Source organism: Lottia gigantea (assembly GCF_000327385.1).
Source record: "Lottia gigantea unplaced genomic scaffold LOTGIsca_112, whole genome shotgun sequence".
Classification (NCBI taxonomy): domain Eukaryota; kingdom Metazoa; phylum Mollusca; class Gastropoda; family Lottiidae; genus Lottia; species Lottia gigantea.
The window spans coordinates 822841-834128 of record NW_008707048.1 but is presented as its reverse complement, the minus strand read 5'-3'; the positions used below and the strand labels follow the sequence as shown (position 1 = coordinate 834128).

The 11288-nt window shown below is 30.4% G+C and overlaps 1 protein-coding gene across 1 annotated transcript; it reads right to left on the bottom strand.

Annotated features, from left to right (window-relative positions):
• Positions 1–8800: 8800 nt before the first annotated feature.
• Positions 8801–9283, bottom strand: LOTGIDRAFT_137195 (hypothetical protein; the record flags this gene model as incomplete). The annotated part of the gene is made up of 1 exon (XM_009047482.1): positions 8801–9283. A coding segment is annotated over one exon (483 nt), but the record flags the coding sequence as incomplete, so codon positions are not given.
• Positions 9284–11288: the final 2005 nt, after the last annotated feature.

The following is an 11288-nucleotide window of genomic DNA, read 5'->3' as shown; positions in this document are numbered from 1 at the left end:
CTCTGTATTTAATATATTATCTACATCGTAGAATGTCAACCATTTGAACACTAAGTGTATATTATATAATGCCATATACCCTGAATTATTGTCAGGCAAAGAATATAGTACCTGCTGGACTAATATTAACATTTCTAGAATAAACTTGGCTAGTAATACATTCAAATTGACAATAACAGTATTACAAGGTCTAGAGTTTGAGTTTATGTCATGTAAACATACAACTATTATTACCAAGAGAAAAACAAGTCGATAGTTCATTAGAGAGATCAAGGCTGTTTACAACTCTTTTCTTTTGAAGGATAAATAATCATAACATTCAACTAAAACATGCAAAGTAATATGTACAACAACACAAACAATCAAACATACAAATTAATGAGTCTGAAATATAAAAATTAATTAAAGTAATTTGTAGAAACATATAAAGTGATCTGTATGAAAAAGGCAAAGAAATCTGAACGAATCTGTATGAATTATACAAAGTAATGTGTATGAAACTTGCAAAATAATCTGTATTGGTGTGAATAAAATTATACCAAGTAGTGTTTATGAAACAAAGAGAGAATTGGTATGAAACATACAAAGTAATTTATATGAAATAAACAAAGTAATTTGTATGAAACATAAAAAGTAATTTGTATGAAATAAACAAAGTAATCTCTATGAAACCATACAAAGAAATGAATATGAACCATCATAGTAATGTGTATTAATACATACAAAGAGGTGTGTATGAAAAATACTAAATAATGTGTTTGACACATTGCGTATGACTCACACAAACTGATGTGTATGAAACATGCAGGTAATGTGCATGAAATGAACATTGTAATGTAGATAACACCTACAAAGAAATGTGTATCAAATCTACACAGTATGTGCATTACAGTAAATGAAACATCTCAAGTAATGTGTATGAGGGATACATAGTAAAATGTATGAAACATGCAAAAAAATGGGTATGACAAATGTGGATGACACATATAAACTAATGCAGAAACTCTACATTTTGATTTTATGAGGGATTTTTGGTAATTTAAGAATTCAAAACAATTGTTCAAACAAGTTCAATAATCAAATTGATTACTTATTAAAAAATATCATTAGACTCTAAATATCACATAAATTATTACATCAAAGCAAATAAATCAATCAACTAACTGATTGACAGCTATCAAAATCTAATCAAAATATCAACTTAAAAAAAAATTATCTTTTTATGTTGTTACAAAAGAGCTCTAAACCATTAATTAGATTACTACAAAAACATTTTATTTCCAGACAAATATAGAAATGTAATGTGTGGTATTGTCAACCAGATGTGTCAGAAGCTTTTAACATGTCTCAAACACATTTAATCTTTTTTCATGGAGGTTAACATATTTCATTCAAGAAAAACCACTTGTTGTTATTACGTGTATCAAGGTATATAGTTAATTTAATTAAAATAATATTACATTTTTTATGGGGGTGATATTTTTTGTCTACATTATAGTAGTCTCAGGCGTCGCCCAAAGCATTCCAGGCTTACTCTTTTCGTAACACCCAATGGTACTTCTAATTAGAGGAGTCCACTACTAAACAACTTCTACTTTCGATTTTGCCATACTTTTGATTAACAGAATTTTCTTGCTTGTACAGGTTTTTATTATCTAAATAGTTTTTTACAGCAGTCCTGTTCTAATGACATTCATTTTGAGAATGAAAGAATCCCAGATTTTTTAGTGCCAATTATATCCAAAGAGCTTTACATAGCATCAGTTGATACAACAACATGGCTTTTTTTATATTGTATGAATATTGTTAAATAGCCTAGAGCTTGTGCTTACAGACTGACTATAATTACCTTTGACAAGACAGATTGAAGAAACAAGCTTCTAGCATCTAGTTCACAAATTAAATCATTTGTCTTAAAACAGTTCAACACAATGGGATTTGTTCTTAATACCAGTAACAATAAAGCAATGTCAAGTTGAACTGCTGATGATAAAAATAAGCATGTACAGGAAGTAGAAGCAAACTTAATGAAATCCAAAGGGGCTCCAATATAATTGGATCAAAATTGGAAATGAAATGAATAATACTACTGGGACAGCTTAAGACAGGAAAAGCCATGCAGCATGTGATGAGACAAGCTTTGCAGTGACATTAAATATCTCTTTCCAAATTTCAGGGGAACTTTAACATGAACAGCTTGTTGCATACCAGACTGTGGTGGTGGTAGATGAAGAGTTGATATTTGCTTCCAGCAGAAGTACTTGTCTGATATAATATGAAATTTCTATATTTTTTTATGAACCAAGGTCAGCTTTTTCGGGTATTAGCTATCAAATTTTATATTGTCAAACCATTCCTACTGACATCATCTTCACGATGTCAATTAGTAATTACGAACTGCATCTTATACATTGACCTTCTGTGATACAAGAAGGGTGGCTATTGTAGTCAAGGTATAAGAACACTTTACAAAAGCTTGACAATGTGAAGATGTACTGATTCAAGCAATAATGATACAGTTTAGTAATAATATTGTCTATCAACTATCGATAGTATTATTACCAGATTGATGAGAACGAAGGAGAGTGAAGTAGAAAGGAAGTATCACTACTAAAATGGTCTATTTTCTAGAAACCACTTTCAGATCAATAGGTATTTGATTCTATTCATGATACTGTCTATAATTCTAGTCTACATTATGTCATCCAATTTCTATACTTGTCAACTATGTCTACCATATCGCAATTCATATTGATACTTCTTATTAAATCAAAAGTACCTATTGTTCTTAACAAGATGATTAAAGGAAACCTTTTTGTAATTAGATCTCTGATAATGTCCATATTTCTAGTCTAGATCAACTGGTTCAGATTAAATCAAATGATCCCAGTGTACTGAACAAGGTGATTTAAGGAAATATTTTTTGTAATCAGGTCTCTGATAATGTCCATGTCTTGATCAACTGGTCACAAATTATATCAAATAGTCTTATTGTACTCCAAAATGTTTTTTTTTGAAGAAAACATTTCATGTAATCTACAATTCTAGTCTTGATCAACTGACCACAAGATAAATCAAATGGTCCTATGGTACTCAAATTGGGGGTAAAAGGAAACACATTTAACAGGTATAAATTCCCCAGAACAAGAAGAATGTCGTCTGTTTTAGGTTTAGTAAAAAAGTTATAAATTCTTTTTTCAAACCCCAAAACATGACAATCCATCTGCATACTGTTAGATCAGTGTTTGCTAAAACAAGCATAAAAAAAATTTAAAGCCATGTTTTCAAATCAGCAACAATGAAGCTTCTACTAATAGTATTCAAACCACCAACTCATATCTGAACAATTCCAAAATAAACATCATTAATCTATTATCTCCGGACGGACGAGGTTATTCATATTTATACAGTTTGTAAAGATGCTGAGATTTAAAAGATTAGCATCTAAAGCGATTAAATTCTATATTTGTCACTAATCAATAATCGGCAAATCAATTGGAAGAAAAGTATGCTTTTATCTAACATGAAGAATAATTTACTGTCATTTACAATTTATTCTAGATAAAACCATTATACCATTATCATCCTTATATCATTTAAAGGGACATAGCCATCTAAATAGTTGGTTTTCCAACTTCACCAATCCAGAGGTTATTTTTGTCAGAACTGTTAAAACATTATAAAAGTTGGAATAGAAGAGGAACGACGTCTGTTGCAGTGTATGATGTGGATTTATCAATCAAAAATAGAAGAAGAGAATTGTCTCCCCATCAGGTACAGACCTCTATTCACTTGATCCATTTTTCACAGTATCTATTATCCTGTACAATACACTATATGGAAATTGCTCCACATCTTTTCCCATCAATTGCTGAAGTGTACAGATATCATTGCCATATATCCCACCATGTCGTAACATCATTAAATATAACTACCCATGAGAATATTAATAACAGCCTGGAAGTGACGATTTATCCAAACTTTTCAGTCTGTGTTTTTTTATGAATAACAAAGTTCCTTCTCCCAAATCTAACGATCCTTAATAGATTTTGTGACCTTCAGATGAGTTTATCTCATTAATCTTTCAGCAACTTCAAAGTTGCAAAGGCCTTTATAATTTATACTATAAGAAGATTATTACTTGATAAGTAATTATAATTAATATTAGTAAAGTACTGGATCCAAATCTTTTAGATTACCACAATCATTCTCTAATCTCTGGTTATCCAGCATTTCTATACAATTTAAGAACAGTAATTAAATTCAGGTATGGTAAAAAAAAAAGAAATATAATTCTTCTTGAAAGTTGAAAACCGGTTTGACCTGTTATAATAACTTAGAATGAACCTTATTAAGTGTTGTATCATTAAGTATTTCTGTTTTCCATTTTTCTCATTTCAAGCAGATTTAGACTTTTACTTAATTCATCTTAATGTCGATTTCCATTAAGAAAAAAATACTTATGTAAGGAAAAGGGATCAATGTTGGTTATTTACTGAACACCTGATAATTAGAACTTAAGTAATATGATTTGAGTATAATGAAGGCAAATAACATTTTATATAAGCCCAGCTTGAATTATCTGTTAATGTTCATAACCTTTAAAGACTGCCATTAATAACCACAGATCAAAACACAGGAGATTTCCTGACAATAGTGAAAGAGACCAAACCTTGAAATATTTTCATTATTAGCAAGAGGCTTGTTGACGAATCTAGATTCTTTTATATTCTCTCAGAATTTCAAACAGTAGATTGTATGCTCAAATTAAAGATGACATCAAAAAAAGATCATCAAAGCTAATTCCATGATTTCACTACCAGTACATTAATGCTAGTTTCATGACTTTCCGTACATCAAATCAATGCTCATTCCATGACTTCCCAAATCTCATTCCATGACTTCTTAAATGCTCCTTTCATGACTTCCCCAATGCTGAATCCATGCCCATTTCATGACTTCCTGACACTACATCAATGCTCAATCAATGTTTTATTTCATGACTTTCCCTACATTAAATCAATATGCTGATTTCCAATGTTTAATTAATGCTCATTTCATGACTTCCCTACCAATACATCAATGCTTATTTCAAGACTTTCCAAATGCTGAATTCATGCTCATTCCATGACTTTCCAATCATAAATCAATGCTCATTTCATGACTTCCTCCTTTACACAACAAATCAACGATTTATTTGTATCAGGAATTATATCTTATCTCATTCAGTAACCTTGAAAGTTGTAAATAAGAGAAAATCAATCAAGTAAACAAATGAAAACCAATAACAATCCCACATATGGTGTAATGATAGTGCATTTCATACAGCTGTTGAATGACGAGAAAAAGCACTTGAACTCAACTGTTTATTCACACTCATAGATTATTTTCATTTTCAATGATAATATTACGTAAAAAAGATGTATGATACTTTGCGAATACTTTTTAGAAGCTGTAATCTGGCAAAAACAAATTTTGAAATGATAAGAAGACAGAGATCCCAGTGAGAAATTAAAAAAAATATAGAGGAAATGGAAATTATCAGCTTAGGATCAAGGGGGCCAAAGAGATTTTACTATTTAATAGATGCTTTTGAAATCATGTCCTAAAAAGAAATCTTATCATCAAACCAAATTTTTTGGAAATAAAAAAAATAACACTGGCCAGAAAATGGAGGAATTCCTCTAAAAAGAGCCTGTGTAAAATTTTTCATTCACGCTAATGATGTTGATGTTCCCATTTACTAAAAAATGGTCAGTACTCATGATAGGAGCACATATAGTTACTCTTAAAACTGTTCTATTTGTTACCATGCTTCACATGTCCCAGAAAATTTGTAACATCTCCAATGGCTCTAACTAGCCAATTCTTAAAACCTGTCTAGACATAGTACTATCACAGTGTGGTGTGTGGGAGGTCAACCCACTATTCTGACTGCATTAATTACATTATTTTAGAAAGATAACATGCTTCCATGATAATATCAGCCCACTGGCAGAAGCATTGTTTTTACATAACAAGAACAGGTTTCAGAACAGTTACCATGGTAAAAGGTTAAGTGCTTGAGAAAGTCTATTCCTACAGAGAATCTTTTTTTCATTTTCAAAGCAGAAATCTAGTCATGCACATACAGATCAGGCATTTGCCATAATACATAGATGTAGTTCAGCAAACATGGCATTTTTTTGGTTTTTTTTGATGCAGAATAAATTGTTATTCCTATTTTGTCTTCACAACTACATTATATAAAAGTGGAATGCCCATGTTGATGTTTGGTGCAAATTATCTCTGCTCCTTGCACCATAAAATATTTTGATTGTTGTATATAATGAAGGATTAAAGGTATACAGTGCTCCAAATATTAGCCTTACCACCTGATAGGGATCAGTTTGTGCCATCTGTATCACTTATTAAAAGGGGTTTGTAATTGGATACTTGATGACCAATCTATTAACACCCACTTAAAACAAAAATGGACAATATAGTATGCCCAAATACAGCGTTGAAATCTAGGATAAAACTAGTGAAAAGTGAACAAAATGGGAAAAGATAACAACATTAAATATTTTGATTGTTGTACGAGAGGTTATCGTGCTGGTAATTAGTATATATTGTATATTAGTTGACCAATCTCGACATAGTATATCTCTGGAGAGTTGTTTATAAACACAGTATTTAACTAACAGATATGAACATTAAATTGTTTGTATTTCCCTTGGTGATACAGTGGAGTAGATCATAAATCCTTTCCTCAGAACCTGGTACTTCTTATATCTAAAAAGCTGTCAATTTAATTTCATTTGACTATTTATATGTTTGTTTGCTGAATATGAAAAATCAAAATCTGGAAAATCACAATCTTCGTGATAAAATCAAAATATGTAAATATGTAAATCACAAACTTATGATAGAATCAAATGTTGTAAATCACAAACTTCGTGATTAATTCAAAATATGTAAATATGTAAATCACAAACTTATGATAGAATCAAATTTTGTAAATCACAAACTTCGTGATAAAATCAAAATTTGTAAATATGTAAATCACAAACTTATGATAGAATCAAATTTTGTAAATCACAAACTTCATGATAAAATCAAAATATGTAAATCACAAAATTATGATAGAATCAAATTTTGTAAATCACAAAATTCATGATAGAATCAAATTTTGTAAATCACAAACTTTATGATATAATCAAATTTTGTAAATCACAAACTTTATGATAGAATCAAATTTTGTAAATCACAAACTTTATGATAAAATTAAAATATGTAAATCACAAATTTCATGATAAAATCAAACTTTATAAATCAAAAACTCTTCATAATAAAATCAAAATATGTAAATCACAAACTTCATGATAAAATCAAATTTTGTAAATCACAAACTTCATGATAAATCAGATTTTGTAAATCACAAACTTCATGATACATCAAAATATGTAAATCACAAACTTTATGATATATCAAAATATGTAAATCACAAACTTCATGATATATCAAAATATGTAAATCACAAATTTTGCCAGGACAACTAAAGCTTACTCTTTTGTATTTCCTACTGTCAAGGGTTCTTTAAACTTTACGACCTGTTGCACAAAGACATTCAGATTATTTTTTCATCTGAAATAAAGATGCCTTTCCCACGCTAATCGCAGGCAGATACAAGATAGATAAGTTATTATGTTCATTGTACAGTAAATATCAAAATTAACAAATTATCCATTTTAAACTACAAGGGAAACTTAAATGTGATGATTTTTGACCAATTCATATTCATACCTAATACATAATATATCCTGATCTTTAATAAATATTCAAGTAAATCATTTTGTGATTTTTTATTCGATCATCTCAAACGAAAAAATAGTAACTGTTTGTAATTTGAAACGATAAATTTCAAGGTTATTACAATCTAACAAAAGGAAACTGTTATTTATTGCATTGTGACTCATAGCTGTCAATAATAACTGAAGTAAACAAACGAAATGCATAAAATTAGAGACTTGCACACTGTTACAATACACCTTCAAAATGTCAAGCTATTATAAACTTTGTCTTGACTGCAATAGTCACCTTCCATGTATTATAGAAGTTTGTAAATGCAGCAATTTGATTGGATTGTACACTAGCATTGTACATGACGCCATTTAATACATGTAAACATCCTGTTCAAAGAGTTTGCTTACTTCGCTGTTAGCAACGATATTCATTAATTGTAATTCATTCCAAAAACAGCAGTACTAATAGACATTACATAATATCCAAATCAGCATCATGACATTTTCTTTTTCATTTAATTTGCATAGATTTTGATTGTTACTAATTTTGAAACAAGTACAGCTGGTTGTCTGGAAACCACCTGCTGCTTTGACAAGATGGCCTCATAGACAAACTACATCTACAGGTGAAATGAGCGGTGGAAAGTTATATCTTTCAATCAAGAAGTGAAGGAATGTAAAAAAGATATAGAGAAATTGTCATCTATTTATGGACATGTTGATAGAACTGAAGTTTGGGCCAACAAAATGAATCTTTCAGACTAAAAAATCAATGACAGTTAAGAAAAACCAAACTATATCAGCATGCATAATGAAAATTACAGTTCAATTTTCCTACAATTTAACATCATTCCCCTTCCCCCACACCAATAAATATTAAATAAAAACTGTAAAATCTTCATATTGTAGGTATATCCAAGGTCAGATTTTCATTCTGAATGTATTACAGTAAGCTGGAAGGCTCTTTCAGTTGATCAAGTGACGAATCCTTTTAATTCCAGAATGAAATATGAAATTCACTTACCAAGATTTTTTTGACAGCTATCAGCATTCCAACATCGTGATTTATTTTCATTGTCCATCTTTGTTTTCACACAATTTTCAGGGCATTTGTTAACACACTCTGCTTCGAATTTATTGTTTTTGAAGAAAAAATCAGCTTTTGAATTGAGTGTTAATTTATACCAATCCACAGTGCTTACATAACACAAATTCATATTTTTTTCAATGCGCACACCACCATGTTTAATCACACGTAAACTTGGTAATCCAATATCTTCCAGATCTGACATTTCATATACGACTAGAGCATAATTATACATTAATTCTTGTCCACGAATTACTGTTAAATTTGGAAAAACATTGCTAAGATTATCTAAGTTTGATACTCGATATAACAACAAGTAACCAGTGATTTCTAAGAGATTAGGTAAGGAATTGGGTTCAAAATCAAATAAGTATATTTTTAAATTGCCCTCTATCACAGCACAATCCTCCAGGTTTCTAAAGGCGGCATTTTTGGTGATAACTTGAGTTCCACAAACTGAAAAGATATAAGAAGAAGCTTGATAAGGATAAGGAATTTTGAGCCATTAAAGGAGCACCATCACCATCACCATCCGTTCGACCAATTATACCTAAGTTTCAGAAACAGGAATATTTTTAGCTTACATAAACAGTAATAGTGTTCACAGCTCATCGTCGAAATTTGAGCCTTCAAATCCATGTGTATTCACGATTATTCTTATTTGAAAGTTAAAATTTCACTCGAAGTTTTAGTGAGACTATGCCATACATAGGAATAGACATTTCTAGTTTGAAGTATATTTGGAGAGATTAAGCAATTTTCTTAAGACTATTCAATCAGAATAAGGACCCAAATCAATCCCCAAAAATGCTGACCGCTCCCCTTTATTTTATCAATAAATCTGTAATATAGCTTAAGAATTATCAGACCACATTTTGCTAATATTACTCATGCACCTCAAGTTCTAATTTTGGATAGTTTATCCCCAATTCCACACTACCTGTCTTTATATCTGAAACTTGTGTTAGCATCAGATGAGCTCTTATCAATAAGCAGTAAATTGTATGTACATTACAAAAAATTCAATCATAGATTCAGGTTTTGATAGTTATTCAAAATTGAATTTTAAGACTGTAAAGAATACATGTATGTATAGAAATTGTAGAATGTAGTTTATTGTGATGTCATGGCTATCTTCGAACTATTGTACCATGTTTGATGGAGATGGGGACTGGTGGGGGAGGAAGTGGGAAGAATGTTAAATGCAAGTCTGCATGTATTTCAATTAAATTATCATAAAGAATCTTTAAAACTGATATTAGATCTCATACATAAAATGCTTCATTTCATTAATTTTATATTTCCTGGTAAAAAAAAAAAGGAACCATTGGAAAATCATCCATAGGCTTGAAAGATTCAATAATCAGTAAGAAAAATATACCTAATATGGACAGCTTTAATTTGTTTTCAAATAAATATTATCGATTTTGTCATGTATTTCTTTACTAAGATGAAGTATCTCATTAATAATTACATACCAGTCACATTTACCATTAATGACAAAAAAAATTACATAATGGTGTGTTTATAACCAATTAAAATTACACAAAGATTACATAAAAAACAACCTCAGCAATGTGTCAACTTAAATGGGTTTTTATAAGCTCTTCAATCAATGGTTTGTAAACATGGTAATATCAGGGTTACATTAAATAATTGACATTCAATTTCTCTCATATTGATATAAAAGCAGTATACACTCTCAGAGTAATTGAAAAGTTATTGACAACCATAAACACGATGATTGTTAGAGAGTAATTGCTTGTTATACTCGGTGCAGATTTACTGCAGCTCTCATTTACACAATGTCAAGCTACTAAGAGCTTAGTCTTATACCTTGACTGCAATAGCCACTATTCCTGTATCAAATAATGCAGTAATTTAATTGTTTTATACACCAGCAAATACAACCAATCATATGCCCTCAACAGACGGACTGTAGACATAATGGCTTATTGTTAACAGACTTTCTGTTGTGGGCCATGATATGCTGTATTCACTAGCGTACAATCAAATCATATAGCTGCATTCAGTAAAACAAGAATTGTCTTGAATTTGAAAGAATCCTAAAGACACCACAAAATACCTCAAATTCATAGGCAGCTTTTGATAAAACAGTGCTATTCTTAAAACACTACCCTGAACTGTTAATTATTTGAATTCTGGTGTATCATGAGCCGCTGGGGCAGGCTTGCTTGTCCCTACCTTCAAATGCAAAGAATTATCGCATTTCACACCAAAAGACTGATGTTTCTTTGTAAACAAGATCATTTTTCAAGGCTTTCGTTGGGAAACTGTTGTTTTAACAATAAGCCAAGGCAGTGTGTGCTACAGACTGTGTACATGTTAAAGATTCTTTGAGAGCATGTAAAGCTGAATAGTGTTTTATTTCACCTTGTACTTTCAAAGATTGAATT